General features: G+C 31.9%; 1 protein-coding gene across 1 annotated transcript; it reads right to left on the bottom strand.

The window, feature by feature from the left end:
* Positions 1-10,203: 10,203 nt before the first annotated feature.
* On the bottom strand, positions 10,204-13,766 carry LOC110800763 (protein SOSEKI 2). The gene is made up of 5 exons (XM_022006084.2): positions 13,245-13,766; positions 13,091-13,160; positions 12,849-12,970; positions 10,607-11,486; positions 10,204-10,528 (listed from the first exon to the last, which is right to left on the bottom strand). Exons 1-5 carry the CDS (start codon positions 13,540-13,542, stop codon positions 10,375-10,377), a joined length of 1,524 nt encoding a protein of 507 aa, XP_021861776.2. The 5' UTR covers positions 13,543-13,766; the 3' UTR covers positions 10,204-10,374.
* Between the last annotated feature and the right edge of the window lie 4,529 nt (positions 13,767-18,295).

Genomic DNA, 18,295 nt, shown 5'->3' with positions numbered 1-18,295 from the left:
TACTATCTACCCACACTACACTTCTACCTCAATAGTTACTATTTGACAAATTTTATTACTCAAACTTGAGCTTAATGCCAGAAGAGAGTCTAACCATGTATAAGTCTAATAAAATTGAAAAACGCAAGACAAAAATATTTGAAGATATACATGTTTGGAGCAGAACACCAAATAGAATTGATTGTCCCAATTAACGGTCATTTGATCTCATGTTTAAAGTCCAAAGAGGGCCCAATAAGGAAGTTGTAACAATTTCCAAATTGCGTGAAATAGATGGGCTCTAATGTAAGAAAAGGTATTAAGAGTACGCAAATTTTTGGCTATACCCGGTACAGCTAAAGCTGACTGTACCCCTATCCAAAACGATGTCGTTTTGTGTTGTTTAAAATGAACATTAATATACTGGTACAAAAATGAGCATTTACTATTTCGAAAATGAACATTTATTTATTTATTTGGAATGAACATTTACTATTTTGGAAATGAACATTTATTTATTTATTTGTAAATACTACAAAAATGAACATTTACTATTTCGAAAATGAACATTTATTTATTTATTTAGAATGAACATTTACTATTTTGGAAATTAACATTTATTTATTTGGAAATAAACAATATAGGCGCTTGTAAAAACATAAAAGACCAATGAATTGAACAATTTCATTATGAACATTAACCATATATTTATTGTGAACAAACAAATAAACAAGAAAGTACAAATAATTCAACAAAAAAGAACAAACAATATAAAAAAGAACATAAAATTCCAGAAAAAAGAACAACCAATACAACAATTATGAACAATTTTATGATGAATTTTAAAGCCAACATGAAAGAACAAACAATACAACAAGAAAGAACAAATACTGGTACAAAAATGAACATTAACTATTTCGGAAATAAACATTTATTTATTTATTTGGAATGAACATTTACTATTTTGGAAATGAACATTTATTTATTTATTGGGAAATAAACTACAAAAATGAACATTAACTATTTGGAAATGAACATTTATTTATTTATTTGGAAATAAACAATATAGGCGCTTGTAAAAACATAAAAGACCAATGAAGTGAACAATTTAATTATGAACATTAACCATATATATATTGTGAACAAACAAATAAACAAGAAAGAACAAATAATTCAACAAAAAAGAACAAACAATATAAAAATGAACATAAAATTCCAGAAAAAAGAACAAACAATACAACAATTGTGAACAATTTTATGATGAATTTTAAAGCCAACATGAAAGTACAAACAATACAACAAGTAAGTACAAACAATAAAGCAGATAATTATTATGAACAAACAAATAAACAAGAAAGAACAAATAATTCAACAAACAAGAACAAACAATATAAAAAAGAACATAAAATTCCAGAAAAAAAGAACAAACAATACAACAATTATGAACAATTTTATGATAAATTTTAAAGCCAACATGAAAGAACAAACAATACAACAATAATTTTGATAAATGAATTTAAAAAACAACAAGAAAGAACAAACAGTACAACAAGAAAGAACAAACAATACAAAAAGAAAGAATAAAAGATTAATGAAGAGTTTAATTATGAACATTAACCATATGATTATTATAAACAAACAAATAAACAAGAAAGAACAAACAATATAAAAAAGAACATAAAATTCCAGAAGAAAGAACAAAAAATACAACAATTATGAAAATTTGATGATGAATTTAAAAAACAACATGAAAGAACAAACAGTACAACAAGAAAGAACAAACAGTACAATAAGAATGAACAAACACTACAATAAAAAAGAACAAACAGTCGACAAGAATGAACAAACAATATGAGCGTGTCGTTTTTGGGGTACAGCCAGAGCTGGCTGTACCCGGGTACAGCAGTTAGCGAAGTAGACCTGATCAAGCCGAGCCCGGCTCAGCCCGCCCGAAATTTTTGCGGGTTTGGGCAGGACTTTCCGGTCCAGGTTCCTGGCTCGGCCCGGCCCGAAAATTTTATTTTATTGAGCGGGTTTGGGAAACACAAAAATACATTTTTTAGTTATAAATTTGGCCCGGCCCGAAAATGGCCCGAAAAGCCCGGTATTTTAGGCCCGAAAATAGCGGGGTTGGGCACAAAAAAAATTTGGCCCGAATCTTGTCCCGGCCCGACACTGCGGGTTGATTTTTTATGCCCAAGCCCGGCCCGGCCCGCACTTTGATCAGGTCTAAGGCCCTGTTCTTTAGAGCTGAACTGAACTGGACTGAACTGAATGCTCCTGAACTGAACTGAACTGAACTGAACTTAACTTAACTTAACTTAACTTAACTTAACTTAACAGAATATATTACCGAAATAAATAAGAAATAAGAAATAATAAATAATAAATAATAAATAACAAATAACAAATAACAAATAACAAATAACAAATAACAAATAATAAATAATAAATAATAAATAATAAATAATAAATAATAAATAATAAATAATAAATAATAAATAATAAAAAATAAATAATAAATCATAAATAATAAATCATAAATAATTAATATAATAATTAATAATTAATAAATAATAATAAAAAATGTTAACTAATAACTAAAGAATAATTATTAATTAATAAATAAATAACTATATAATAAATAATAATAATAATAATAATAATATGTAATTGATTACTAAATAATTAAAATAAATGATAATATTAATAATAATAATAATTCATAGTTAATAACTACTCCCTCCGTTTCTTTTTGTTGTATCCGTTTCCTTTTTAGTCGTTTCATAATGTTGTATCCACTTAGAATCTTTTCTATTTTTGGACATATATTTTTTCCTAAAATACCCTTACATTTCAATCTAATTACCATAATACCTAAAGATTCTACCCATATTCCCACCTAATTTTCCCCACCCATAATATTTAATCAATTTATTTTCCCAAAAATAATTATTTAATTCATATTACCTTACCATCACTTTCACTCTCTCTCCTCCCTCATATTTTCACTCTCTCTCTCCCTCATGATTTCACGTCCCTCTCTCCCCCCCTCCCTCTTCTGATTTCATTTTCTCTCTCCTCCCTCAATCTCTGATTCTCTTCCCTCAATTTTTTCACTCTCTCTCCTACCTCAATCTCCTCCCTCATTTTTTTCACTCTCTCTCCTCCTGAAACCTCTCCGCCGCAACCACCACCACCACACCTCCGCCGCCTTTGTGCCTCCACCACCATCTCTGGAAAAAAAACTCTATATTAAAGCTTTAGATGGTGAAATTCGACCATAAAAATTCTAGATCTAGAGTTTTCATGGTCGAATTTGACCTCTAAATCTTCAAAATCTTGGATGCATGGTAAAATTATTGATTTTTATTTTATTTTGTTGATTTTTTAGGTTCGAATTTGGGTTCGAGTTTTGGGTTTTTTGGGTTTGAATTTCTGGGTTTGAATTTCTGGGTTCGCGTTCTTGTTTTTTGGGTTCGAATTCTCGAATTTCTGGGATCGGATTGTTGATTTTTTGTTCGATTTTGATTGGGTTTTTGTTGTTGATTTTTCGGGTTGATTTTTTGAATTTTCTGGGTTGAGTTTTCGAATTTTTCTGGGTTTTTGTTCTTGTTTTTTCGATTTTTTCTGGGTTTTTGTTCTTGAGTTTTTGAATTTTCTGGGTTTTTGATTTTTTGTTGATATTTATGTTCGAATTATTTCTGGGTTTTTGTTCTTGAGTTTTCGAATTTTCTGGGTTTTTGTTCTTGAGTTTTTGATTTTTTGTTGATATTTTTGTTCGAATTTCTGGGTTGAGTTATGTTGATTTTTCTGGGTTGATTTTTCTTGATTTTCTGGGTTGATTTTTCTTGATTTTTGTTCGAATTGATTTTCTGGGTTGATTTTTCTTGATTTTCTGGGTTGATTTTTTGTTCATATTTTTTTGTTGTTGATTTTTGTTCGAAATTTCTTGATTTTTTTTTGTTTATTTTTGTTCGAAATTTCTGGGTCGATTTTTTGTTCATATTTTAGTTCGAATTTTCCGGTATATAAATCCTTTGAGTAAATCTGATTTGTTTTAGTAATAATAATAAATATCTCCATTGTTTTCTCTCTCCTTCTTTTATTCCAATCACTTACACACAATCATTTCTCTTACACCCAATCATTACACTTATACCCATACAAACCAAGATTCTATTTTTCTTAAAAACCCCCCAAGATTCCAAATGGATACAACATTTAGAAATGGAGGGAGTAATAAATAAATAATTAATAACTAATAATCCGTAACTAATTAATAAAAATAATAAAAATAATAAAAAATTATATTAATTATTAATAAAAAAAAAGTAGTTATAAATAATAATAATAAGTAATATAATAATATAAATATACATATAAATAATAAGTAATATAATAATATAAATATAAATAATAAGTAATACAATAATATAAATAATAATCTAAGTAATATTAATAATAAATAATAATAATAATAATAATAAAATGATAACATAATAATAATAATAAAAATAATAATAATAATTATTATTATTATTATTATTATTATTATTAAGTTAAATTGAATTGAATTAAACTGAATTAAACTGAACTGAACTTAATGCTCCTGAACTGAACTGAACTGAACTGAAATGAACTCAATTGAATGCTCCTAAACTGAACTGAACTGAACTGAACTGCCAAATAAGTCCCGAAACTGAAATTAAGCCAAAAAGAACAGGGCCTAATTAAGAGCAACGCATATTTGAGTTAGGACTATCCCCTATGGGAAAAAAGAGAAAGAGGGAATTATAAGATTGGTGAGCTCTAGTAAGCTTGTAAGCTCTGCAAACTTGTAAGCTTTGTAAGCTTGTATTTAGTCGGACTCTCCTTTTACGTGGGCTTGTTTTTTTCCCAATGAAGTCGAACTTGAAATTTTAAGATTGGTAAGGCTCGAATTTAAACGTGTAACGTAGGGACGGAATTAAGGGGGGCTGGCGGGGGTCATGGGCCCATGGCCCCTATAATATATTTAAAAATTAAATATGTACTGCAAAATCACATGACTAATATAACTACTAATGATGTATTGGTCTACAAAAGGTCTTGCGCGCACAAGGTGTACAATAAATTTATTGTACACCAAGATAACTTTTATGCAGTTTTTCGTAACTTTAACCTATTTTTCTGTAACTTTTATATTATAAAATTAAAAAGTTGATAGATAAACATTTTAAAGGGTTAAATGATTAATTTATACATTATTAGTGATTTTGAAGAAATAATTTTTTATTCAAATGAAAAAAAATTTCATTAAAAAATAGATAACTTTTACATATATAAATGTAACTTTAAAGCATTTTAAGTCAATTTTTACTTCGGTATACAATATTTATTGTACACCCATTGTAAATAAGAATTTGTGATTGGTCTATTAGTTAAGACTGAGGGTCTGTGTACAATAGATCTCAAGTTCGAATTCCCCCACCCCCATTTGTAATTTATATTGTCATTATGCCTCATAAAAAAACATGTCTAATATAACTCAAGTGATTATTTTACCTTAAAGGTTAGAGTATGTTGGAGGTGCAAGGTTCGAATCTTAATTACCTCACTTTTATACTTGTTTTTTTATTTTTTTTTTATTTTCCATTGTTAAAATAAGTTAAGTTTTGGCCCCTATAATTTCTGGTTCCGCCCCTGTAACGTACCATGTTCGAGCAACCAAGCCCGACCTTGGCTCGTACGAATATCACCCTATATGACTAGATCCACCAGTATTCAACTTCTGGAAGATCAAAACCCGATTCTAGTCAGATGATACATAGAACTTCAATTAATACTCCCTCCGTCCCTTAATACTCGCACCGCTTTCCTTTTCGGGTCGTCCCTTAATACTTGCACCGCTTCTATAAATGGAAATTTTTACCAATATTATATTATTTCTCACTCTTACCTACTAACCCACCTACACCCCTACTCCCTACAAAAAATCATTTAAAAATTCACACCCTCACTCACCACTCCCCACCCCTTACACATTTCCCACTAACTATATTAAAAAAATACTCCACTATCAACTAACACCCATTAAATTAATAAGTCAATTCAAATGTCTTAAACTCCGCACCGGTCAAACTGGTGCGAGTATTAAGGGACGGGGGGAGTAATATTTTGTTTAACGAGAAACGGTTTTTAGGGGTGTAAATGATTTTGGATTCTCAATAGCAACTTGCGCTCGGACTTGGATAAAAAAAACTCTGCCCGATTAATAAATGAGTTATTTTTTTATTGTTTATGAACATAAAATTTCCTTAACGAACCGAGCCTGAACAAATTATTAAGCTCGGGTGAAAACTCGGGCTCGCCTAAGTTAAATGAATATGAGCAAGACAACTTGTGTACACCCCTAGTTTTTTTGTTTCCAACTTTCTATTTATAGAAAATAAAAGCAAAATCATGAAAACCACCAAAAATAGTTTGCAATTTTTTGTTATGAGATTTTAATATCAAAATAATTATTGAATATCACTATTTTAAGCTCATGATTCTCCTAAATCGCTTGGCTTTTAAATTCATCACATCAAAAAAAATCAAAAAATGACGGTGGGTTGGACCTTGCAAAAACTGACCTAACCCACCAACCCAATAATAATGGGTTGGGTCAAGATTTTTAACCCATTTAATTAAATGGGTCGATCCAACTTAACCAGTTTAATTAAATGGGTTGGGTCGGGTTGAAATTTTCAACCAAATTCAACCCACCTAACCCATATAACTACTTGGGGCAGGTCAACCTGCTAAAACAATATAAAAATTTATTTTTGGGTATTTTTTAGCTTGAACATATTATAAATATGAAAATTTTAAACTAACACCTAGTAGTCGTGTTGCCTCTTCATAGATTTAGGTACACCAACTATTCAAGATTCATGCAATGATGTAGTATAGACCTGTAAACATTTTAAAGATTTTATTTCTCATTTTTTCCTTTACATTTAATATTATTTGAGGTTTGGATTCCCAAAATATACATATTGTGCTATTAGTTTTTGCTATAAGATTTGCCTCAAAAATATTACCACTTTAGTTTAAAGTGAAGAGGGAAAAAAATCCTAAATGGATCAAACAGGTAAGATTCTCAACCCATTCAACTAAACATGTTGGGTTAGGAAATTCTCAATCCATTTATTAACGAATCAACCTGATTCCGACCCAAACAATAACTTAAGGTGTGACCCAACCGAACGTGACTCAAGTCTCAAGGGTGTGACTTTGTGAAGACGGTACCGTACGGCATGAAAATCGGTTAATCTGATTAAGATGTATTGGAGAATCTAATCTAAGATGTAGTCATGTGCATTTATAACAAAAATTAAAGAGCTGAAGTGTTGCTTAAGGATGTCAATTTCATTACTTTAATATTTCAGTAATAAAATAACCCAGTTTATAAAACTGAGCGCAGATCTCAATTCAAAAGCCTTTTATACCGTTGACTTTGGATCTAGGAGTAATAACTTTCTGATTAGTGTTCAGACTTCAGACAGAGAAAATAGGACGGTCTCCACTCTTCAATCTAGCTTCATCAATCACTATCCATGTGCATCACCACATTAAACGAATAACTAAGTCAAAACTTGGAAATTTGACATTTTTCACCAGAAAATGAGAAATTACGGTATCGTTCTTATTACCTTCACGTGGCGGGTTGGGTGGGTCGTGGATGGGTTTAGTGGATCGTGGATTGGGGGTAATTAACACACGATCCGGTGGGTCGAGTCGTGGGCTATGTCGGAAAAAATAGACACAGTACATGATGTGTCGTGGATTACGTGGGTCGTGGGTCGAGGTGGGTTGTACGGGTCGGGTGGGTCTGATGGGTTTGGTGGGTTACGACATATGTGATTCCGGTTGGTTTGGTGTGTTTACGTAAGATTTAGCGATAAAAAGTTATAAAATTTGTATGAACTTAAATTAATTAATTTTTATATTATTCACTTTACGCAATATAAATAGAATTTATTAACATTTTAAACATACAAAATTGTTTAAATTATTATGATGAGTTTCGCGGGTGGGGTTCGTGTGTTGGGTGGGCTGGTTTCATGGGTTGGGTTAGGTGGGTCGGGTGTGCCGTGGCGGGTTGTGTCGGGTCCGATGGGGTGGGACGAGGTGGGTTGTGTTGAAAAAATCCGACCTACAACACATCAAAAAATTATCCGGGTTGGATTGGATTGTATCATGAGTCATAAGTGTGTCCGACCCATGTGATCCACTATGGACTGTGTCAGGGAGGGTTGGGTCAAATCCGGCCCACCTACCCTCTCTAAAAGCAAGACACTAGTTGTATTCCGTATATCACTAACTGATGTACCCGGGTACAGCCAACTCTGGCTGTACCCCCAAAAACGACGCGCTCATATTGTTTATTCATTCTTGTCGACTGTTTGTTCTTTTTTATTTTACTGTTTGTTCATTCTTATTGTACTGTTTGTTCTTTCTTGTTGTATTGTTTGTTCATTCTTGTTGTATTGTTTGTTCTTTCATGTTGTTTTTTAAATTCATCATCAAATTTTCATAATTGTTGTATTTTTTGTTATTTCTTCTGGAATTTTATGTTCCTTTTTATATTGTTTGTTCTTTCTTGTTTATTTGTTTGTTTATAATAATCATATGGTTAATGTTCATAATTAAACTCTTCATTAATCTTTTATTCTTTCTTTTTGTATTGTTTGTTCTTTCTTGTTGTTTTTTAAATTCATTCATCAAACTTATTGTTGTATTGTTTGTTCTTTCATGTTGGCTTTAAAATTCATCATAAAATTGTTCATAATTGTTGTATTGTTTGTTCTTTTTTATATTGTTTGTTCTTTTTTGTTGAATAATTTGTTCTTACTTGTTTATTTGGTTGTTCATAATAATTATCTGCTTTATTGTTTGTTCTTTCTTGTTGTATTGTTTGTTCTTTCATGTTGGCTTTAAAATTCATAATGAAATTGTTCACTTCATTGGTCTTTTATGTTTTTACAAGCGCCTATATTGTTTATTTCCAAATAAATAAATAAATGTTCATTTCCAAAATAGTAAATGATCATTCCAAATAAATAAATAAATGTTCATTTCCGAAATAGTAAATGTTCATTTTTGTAGTTTATTTCCAAATAAATAAATAAATGTTCATTTCCAAAATAGTAAATGTTCATTCCAAATAAATAAATAAATGTTCATTTCCGAAATAGTAAATGTTCATTTTTGTACCATTATATTAATGTTCATTTTAAACAACACAAAACGACATCGTTTTGGATGGGGGTACAACCAGCTTTAGCTGTACCCGGGTATAGCCAAAAATTTGCGGTATTCCGTATTAGCTCGCGAGCTCGATCGAAAACAAGTCACGAGTATTTTGTATAGTTTGTTTATGCGGGCTGAGTGGGTTTGTTAGATAATCAAGACTTTATTATCAAAATATTAATAAAAAAAAAAGAAAAATCAAGACTAGAAAGCCCACCCAAAAGCCTAAACTAGCCAAATACTTTGGCCCTATAATTTTTAGGCCTGCCAACCTTTCCCAAAAGTCTAATTTAAAAGACAAACGTGTCTTAATAAGAAATATTTTGATGAGTTCCTTCATCTCCTAATCACTACAAATTAAACTTTGGTGGTTCCTTTAATCAAATGGTAACTCGGCTTTGAATTTTGTTTATAAGCCATCTCCAAACCCTTAATCTAGCGGGAGTTAAATTCATCGGTTCCAAATCAAAAATTCTGATAGTGGAAGGGTTGGCATTTTGAGAAAGCGTCAAAAGAGCGCTATTTCTAGGGATCAAACACCTTGTAGTTGAAGGAGATAATCTTTGCGCCATCAACGCTATCAAGCGGCAATGAAAGGTTACTTAGACGATCTGCAACATTATTGCTGATGTGTAGAATGATCTTTCAAAGTTCAAGTCGGTCTCTTTTCAACTTTCCGGGCAGAAAATAAGGCAGCTGATTTTATGGCTAATCATTGTCATAATTACCATTCCATACTTTATTGGTTTAACTCTTGTAATGATTTGATCTCGTCTATCATCCGAAAGGACGAGTTAGGTTGGTTCTACTTAATTTAGAGGGTAAGATGAAAGAGTTTATAAATTAATAAGCCATATGATTTTAAGATGAAACCTCATTTAAACTTGTGAAATGACTTCCCTCTCTTAATGACGGGCGTGGCTCAGACCCGTATTTAACAATCGGTTAATCCCACTAACCAACAATTTTCATTTAAGTGTAGAAAAATCTATCACTCTATTATAGAGTAAAACAATGCTTTTAGTATACTTCAACCTGCTAGGCTGCAACACTGTCTTAAGGGACTAACGTTGGACAAGGGAGGGGGAGATTTCTAAGCTCATCGATCATAACTTATTAGCTATGTTTGGTGGAAGTGGAAGAAAAGCTTTTCTTTCGAGGCATACATAACTTGATAATCCCTTTCACTTTGGCGTCTTCTTTCTCATCATCCATGTCCACTACACTTGATGCTGCTTCTGCTTCTGCTTGTAGCCCAGCCTTGGAGCTCCTGTAAGTTCACAACACAACACAAAATTAAACATACATATACACTACTTTTTAACACATCAAAAATAAAATAACACACCTTTGCTCATTATAGGAGGAAGACTTGGTAAACACAGGAGGGTGAAGATGACTACTGCAGGAGGATGAGGAATGAGTGTGCAGATGATGAGTACTCATAGCCTCAACTATAGTTCCACTGAAGTATTCCTTATCTTGTGATTGCAAATTACCAAACCGAGGATTCTCAGACATGTACCTTACCATCATCATATCTTCATCTTCATATTCCTTACTCACTACTACTCGATCATCATGATCATGATCCCCTGCCTTGCAGTAGTTGCTGCAGGGTGGTTGTCGTTCTACTGGTTTAACACGTTGAGGAATCGCATTATTTCTTGTACTCAGTTGGTGTTTCAAGCATGGGATAAAAGTATTCTTCATGCTGAAGTTGAAGTTATTAGCTTTTTCTTTGTCTTTGTTTTTGTCTTTGGCCTTGATTTTCATCTTACTCTGGGGACCAACAGTCCCACCTCCTCCACATGCAATCAGTTGGAGGAGGACTGTGCTGTTGCGAGCTAAGCTTGTGGAAACAACTGGGTCCCCATCCTCCTCAATACTTCTAGAAACTTCTTTGGAGGCAGGTATATTTGCCACTTGTGTTGGCTGTTTGTCTGAGTTTGTGGAAGAGGTGGAAGGGAGGGAGTAGGACTCTTCTTGCTCCATTTGCATTGCTGGGTATGGCGCATTTGAACTATTGCAGCTTCCCTTTTCTTCGTCTTCTTCATCTTCTTCTTCTTCATCATCGTTGTTGTGATTCTCAGTTTGTTCATACTTGTTAACAGCTTTTTGTCCTTCATGTATGCCAATTGATTTGTTTATCACCAGTTGATTTGTTTTAGTTTGACAGGGTTGCCTTTGCTGCCTCCTTTTGATTTGAGCCTCTTCAATTCTATTCTCTGCCATTCGTTACCAGAATTCATTTAAATTGACTGGAGCAAATTGATCGTGAAGGATCGCAGTTACAAGTTGAAGGAGTTCAAGTTCTATCGTTTAATCTTTTATCGCGGTTTAATATTTTTCAGTTATAAAGCTGTAAATAGATCACCTTGTAGACGAATTGTATTAGTTATAGTTTTGTAAGCCTTATCACTTGACAATATGGTCAAGTGTGGCGGTGATACTCCGAGGTGTAAATTTTGGCAATTTTTATAGGAAGACTTTTCAATGACTACAATAAAATGATAGCCACCATAATTGTATTAAATCTCAATCGCTTAAAACTAAAATTTAATCTTATCCGTTTTTATTTGACCATAATATTTCAATTAAGAAAATATAAAAGAAAATAATTTTTTTATTTTAAAAAAAGGTTTTAATATTGTAAAAAACTGCTGCAAAGTTCCTTCTTCCACCATCGTAGCACAATCGCTAGACATAAAAATCACCCAACAATCATCAACTTTGTGATTAAAACAATTCGTAAATATTGGTTTTCCTGCTCTAAAAACTACAGAGTATCCCCTAATTACTCTTCCACAACGGTTGATATTTTTTTTTTTTGAGTTTTATATTGTTTTCTTTCAATTGTGTTCTTATTTTATACTGTATATTTTTTGAACGAATCCCATGGACCCATGTTGTTCTTCTACTAATCAGAATATGCAATTTTGCTAAACATGATATATATATATATATAAAAAAAAAATTCGTATGCAAAAATTAATACATGTAAAAAAATGTCAAAGATGATCGAATGTTCATCTCGTAGATGACTAGATGGAGAGAGGAGAGGAAAAGAAAATAATTTTTTATTATTTTAATCTATATTTTATAATGAATTTCTTTTATAAAAAAATAAATTATTTTAAAAGTCAAGTCAATATAAAATGAAAGGTGTAGATTTGACATATCTATATAAATGGTCTAGATTAAAAGTTTATAGTGGCTACAAAATTAATGTAGCCATTGTCATTTTTATAAAGTCTTTTATACTTTTGTTATTTATTTCTATAGTTAGTAAGTTGGGGTGTTACAAAATGGTATCAATATTCATAGTTTTAACTAGCTAAAACCAGCAGAAACTAACAATTAACTGACAAACAGATTTCAGCATACTTAAATATAGAAGCTCCTTACTAAATTTAAGTGTAAGCAGTATCAAAATTAGGTGCAAAATACCATAAACTTTGGTCTTTACTAGTTTCCTAGGATTATTGTTTCACTGAAAACAAAAGTTATGCATACAATGTACTTTAACAATTAACACCACATGATAATGTTACGGTCTCATAGCTTTTAAGTTGCAAGTGATGACTAACCAGAATAGTGATCCCTATCTTGTACGAGTTCAGAGCCTTTGAGCACATATTCGGATCCTTCGGTGGCATAAATGACGTCATTCTCCGTCAAGTCATTCCATACATATCCATTCTTATAGCTCCTACATACCAAGTATACAATTTAACATAATTACACAATTAACAGCAACATATAATTAATGTAGGTTTATATTCCGTATTAGCTAAGCAGAGTACATAGCTAAATAGTGGGTTAGTGATACCTTTTACATGACCATGAATATTGACAAGGCATAGCTTTCCCTCTGAGTAACGTTAGTCTGTCTACCACATCTATATCATGTGCCAATTAAGTTAGTTAAGCGGTCAGATAATAATAAACAACGGAGATGTGGAGTAGTGTATGTTTGTATGTACCTTTGAGGCGAAGAGGTTGTGTGGCCAAGTGGGGAACCTCGATAAAATGAGGATGTTCAAGGTGGCCATTTCGAGTGAGATAATACACAACTTGAACCTTGTTGAACATCTTCAATGACCTGTTTACTGGGTGATGTTGTTGTTGCTGCTGCTGCTGCTGCTGCTGCTGATGTTGTTGTTCATGTCTATTATGACGACTAATTTTGAGATTTGATGCTAATTTCGCGGGACTAATTTCAAATCTCTCACTTGTTGATGATCTTCCTACAACTCTCTCAAGCCCAACTCCAACCTCCATTGTTTTGTATTGTACTGTTATTATTGTTCTTCCACCTTAATTAATTTCTAGCTAGGAAATATAATATCAATTTTGTACTTGGTATAAAGATGGTAACATGTTGTGTTGTCGTTGGGTAGGAGTAAATAATGTTGGGTTTTGTTGACAGAAAATGCTCTGAGGTAACTGACAATTCAGCTCCCTTTTGTTTATCTTGTGTCTTCAAGATAGGAGTTTCTCAAGAGATGAAAATAGGATGTTGATGGTGATATTACACAACCTCGTGTGTCGTTATTTTGCTGGATTCTTCTGCAATACCCACAAAGTTAATACAGAACCAACAATGTACTTCTAGTCAGAGCTGTTAAAAACTGACCCAATCTGAACTTATTTCCCGAGGTTTTGGTTAAACAGATAACGTGTAACTCAATATGTACCCGACCGTCCCCATAAACATTTAAACAATTATGACCCGATCAATGGCTAACCCCAGAAATTTAAACTTGGTAGGGCACTGTCTTGTAAAATACATAGTACTTTTAAAAGGAGCAATATGCATATCGTTTAAGTTATGTTAATACCAAGTAAATAAAAAAACGGATTTTTCATGAAATACCCCTGAGGTTTACTTTAATGCACCAAATACCCCTAAACTTTCCAGAATGCACCAAATACCCCTGGGGTTTTAATAAATAACACAAAATGCCCTTTATGAGCATTTCCCGTCCATTTTGTTAAGTCTCCGTTAGCATTAATTTTTTTTCTTTTCCTTTTTTTTTCCTTTCTCTTTCCTGTTCTTTAGTCTGTCTCCTTTTTCTTCCAGGAGTCTGCAAACCAATCCTCCAAATTCCACATCATCTCTGCTCCTTTCTATCTCCCTCTGCCAATCCTCCAAATCCCATCATCTTTGCTCCTTTCTCTCTCCCGCTGATGCTTCTTCCAAATATGTATCCATCGCCACCCACAACCACCGAGGAACCCTTCCTCTTCTCTTCTCCTTTTCTTTCTTAAACCCAGAAAATCAACTTTTACAACCCAGAAAAATCAGCAAAAATCAACGATTATATCCCAAAATATTCGTAACAAGATCCAAAACCAAGAAAAATCCAAAACCAACAAGATCCCAGAAAATTTCCAACAAAAAATACTCCAAGTTAATCGATGGAAATACTCCAAAACCATACTGTGCAGATTTATTCCAAAAATAAAATAAAAAATGTGTTCTTCCCCAAATTGATTTTTCCCAAATCAATTTAAACCTAAATCGCAAAATCGTTTTCCATTGGTTCCCCCTGGTTAAAATGGATGGAGGATCTACGAATCCTCTATACCTCCATCAGATAGATGGATCTCATATCATCTCCATCTCTAAACTCACAGGAGCTTCAGATTATCGAACATGGCGTCGGTTGATGGAAATGACACTTCCATGCATGGTGGTTTGAGATGAGAAAGATGATGATGATGATATATGAGAAAGATGATGGTGGTTTGAGATGAGAAAGATGATGATGATGGTGTCGATCGATGGAAATAACGCTTTCATGGTGGTTTGAGATGAGATGATGATGATGAGAAAGATGATGATGGTGGCGTGGTGATGAACAAGCAATTTCACATTTTTGGGTCAATTTGTTTTTTTTAATAGTTAATTAGATTTTTAGGGTCTTAATATTTTAGATAATAGTTAATTAATTTTTTAAGGGGTTTAATTAATTTAATTAAGTGGTAATATTATGATTAGTAGAGAAAATTATTGAGTAAGGGTAAAAAAGTAAATTCATGTTAACGGAGACTTAACGGAATAGACGGAAAATGCTCATTAAGGGCATTTTGTGTTATTTATTAAAACCTTGAGGATATATGAGAAATATTGTTAACCAACATTTTTAGCCTGTATGAATGGTTAAAAAAATTTAATTAAAAATTTAAGAAAGGTTGAGCTATTTATATTTTTTAAAATATGTGGGTGATAAGAGAAATACAAGCTTTCCTATTTTAAAATGTTATAGAATATAATTTGGGATGTAGTACGTATTAAATTTGTCATATTCTTAAACCATTGAGTTGAACTATGGCAATGCCCATTACGGAGTACATATTTGCATTACAAAAGCAATGATGCTCTAGTGTGTAGAGCTATTGACCACTAAGGAACCCAACATTATCAGATAAGAGATGCACAGATAAATATTTAATTATTTTCTTTAATAATCTTCATCTTGCCGAATAATGATAGCTAGAGCACGTGTCCCACCATATCCTTAGCTAGGTCTGCCAATGGACCCGATACTCTATGATCCAAATCCGAACAAGCACCTGAATCGAAGGTGAACGATAATCGAACTGACCCGATTAATAAGTCAATAGTATATTTTGGCCTAATAGTAGTGCCTAATGGTTAAACCGAGCACACATCAAACGGATAGATTATGATTATTTGTAAGGCTTGAGAGTCATTCGGATGATTCTTTTAAAATGTAGGACCCGACACTTTCAGCTTTTTCTTTCTTGTACTTTCTCTGTTCTTTTTTAAATGACACAATTATTTAGGCACGTTTGCCAATGCACGATTTCAAACATTAATATCTTCTATTATATATAAGAAAAAATTATAAAAATTGATATTTAAATAACTATTTATTGAGACGAATCTAATAAGACCCTACACTACTATATTTTTTTTCTTATGTATATAACAAAATGAAGTCAAATGAGCTTGTGTGAATAGTGTCAAAACTTCAATTGTGACATGTAAATAAGAACGGAGGAAGTATTAATGTATGCGGTACTTTTACAAATCTATTCAAGAACTCTCATTTCTCAAGTCCCAAATCCCAATCAACACTATTTACTTTTGTATTTTACTTTTTTCACTTTTGAATAATCGACACAATTTGATCAAATATGTGGAATTATGAAATTCTCCCTTATGAGGCTATGTATTGATATTAACGTATATATAGTTTACAAAGTCAACTAGGATTTTGTACATTACTATATTTATAAAGCTAAATATGGAACAATAATATTTACATATTATTGTGTCTAACAAAATATATAAATGGAATCATTCATATCTATAATTATACATTATTATTGGTACAAAATTATAAAAGTTGATATTATGAAATGGTACACTATACTGATAACATTTTATATGATACTCCGTACCCCGTAATACTTGTTTCTTATACTCTATGTATTGATAGAAGATTATCTACGGAGAACTCTATGTAGCCTTATTTGGCAATCGCGATTAGATGGTCGGTAAGGTTATTTTTACTTTATTTCTGTTGTTGCTGAAAGTATACAGCTGACTTTTAAAACGATGCTGTATGTACTTTTCAAAGTATGATAATTATTACAAGAATGGCTTTTTTTATACGAACTTAGTGGCGGATTCAGAAATTGTACTAAGTGGATCACTAATACCAAATTACTGAAAAATTAACTAAATTAGGTACTTTTTAATACAAATTAGTTTAAAATTAACTAAAATTATGTAATTTTTTTGGCCAAGTGGGGTCAAGTGACCCCACTCCTTACACACTAGATCCGCCAGTGGAAGTATGTATCTTTTCTGCAAAGAGAAAAATTATAGTTCCTCATATAGTCATATTACCCACCGGTAAATCCAGTAAACCATAATAACAATGAAATAATGAATATGTAATTATATGCAGGACTGTACACTGCACACTGTATACTAGTCTAAAATCGTTACGAACCGAAACTTGAATCTAAGAATTTAATCCGTCAAAAAAAAAAGAATCTAAGAATTTAATCGACTGAATTGAACCGGAATAATTCCACTATAGACCGGATTGGACACGCATTTTCGGTCCGGATTTAGACCAGATTGGACCGATTTCGCCCACAAATAATTTTATTTGCATAATATTTTTTTTCAAAGGAATAAGAGAACAACGATCATTTCAAAGACTTAGCATAAAAAAACAACATTAGACAAATACTCCAAACCGTAATTGTATTGAGTAATATAAAAAATAAAAAATAAAACTGGTTGTATCTTCTAAATCTCACCCATTAAAGAGAGAAAAAAGTATTGAGTATATATCTTTTCTCCATTTCAAAATAGTTGCATTACTTTAACTTTTACGTTTGTTAACGCATAATTTTGACCATTAATACTAATAATTATGTATTACATTGAGACAAACCTAAAAGCATTTTATATAATACAGTACGAAGTAATATTTGTTTTTTTATTAGTAGAAAATTTGGTTAAAGTAAGATAATTAAATACTGTCAAAAATTAAAATTGTGCAACTATTATAACGGAGATAGTACCCCGTATACTATTGGGGAATTAAGAAAGACAAGTACTCTGTAGAAGTTTTAGTTTAATCCCTACTCCGTTTCTTTTGATTGTACCATTTTAGATTTTACACTTGCCAAATCACAAATTTAATCACTAACACCTCTCATTAAATATTAGTAAAACTTATTAGAATTTGATATATTAAAAGTATATTTCAAGACGATTCTAACAAGATCACCGCATGAATATATTTTTCCTTACCTACCTCCTACGTTCTATAATAACTACTCCCTCTGTATTTATTTAAGGGATACACTTGCCTTTTCCGGCCGTATTTATTTAAGAGATACACTTGCCATTTTTAGTAACTTATCAACCCCACCATCAAATTAAATAATCTATTTACACCCCACCCCCAACATCTATCCCCTAAAATGACATGGTCTCACTTATTTTATTTATTAAAATATCTACCCAACTCCACTTGTT

Source organism: Spinacia oleracea, chromosome 3, assembly GCF_020520425.1.
Source record: "Spinacia oleracea cultivar Varoflay chromosome 3, BTI_SOV_V1, whole genome shotgun sequence".
NCBI classification, from domain to species: Eukaryota; Viridiplantae; Streptophyta; class Magnoliopsida; order Caryophyllales; family Amaranthaceae; genus Spinacia; species Spinacia oleracea.
The sequence above is the reverse complement of the archived record's forward strand: the minus strand, read 5'-3'. Positions and strand labels throughout refer to the sequence as shown.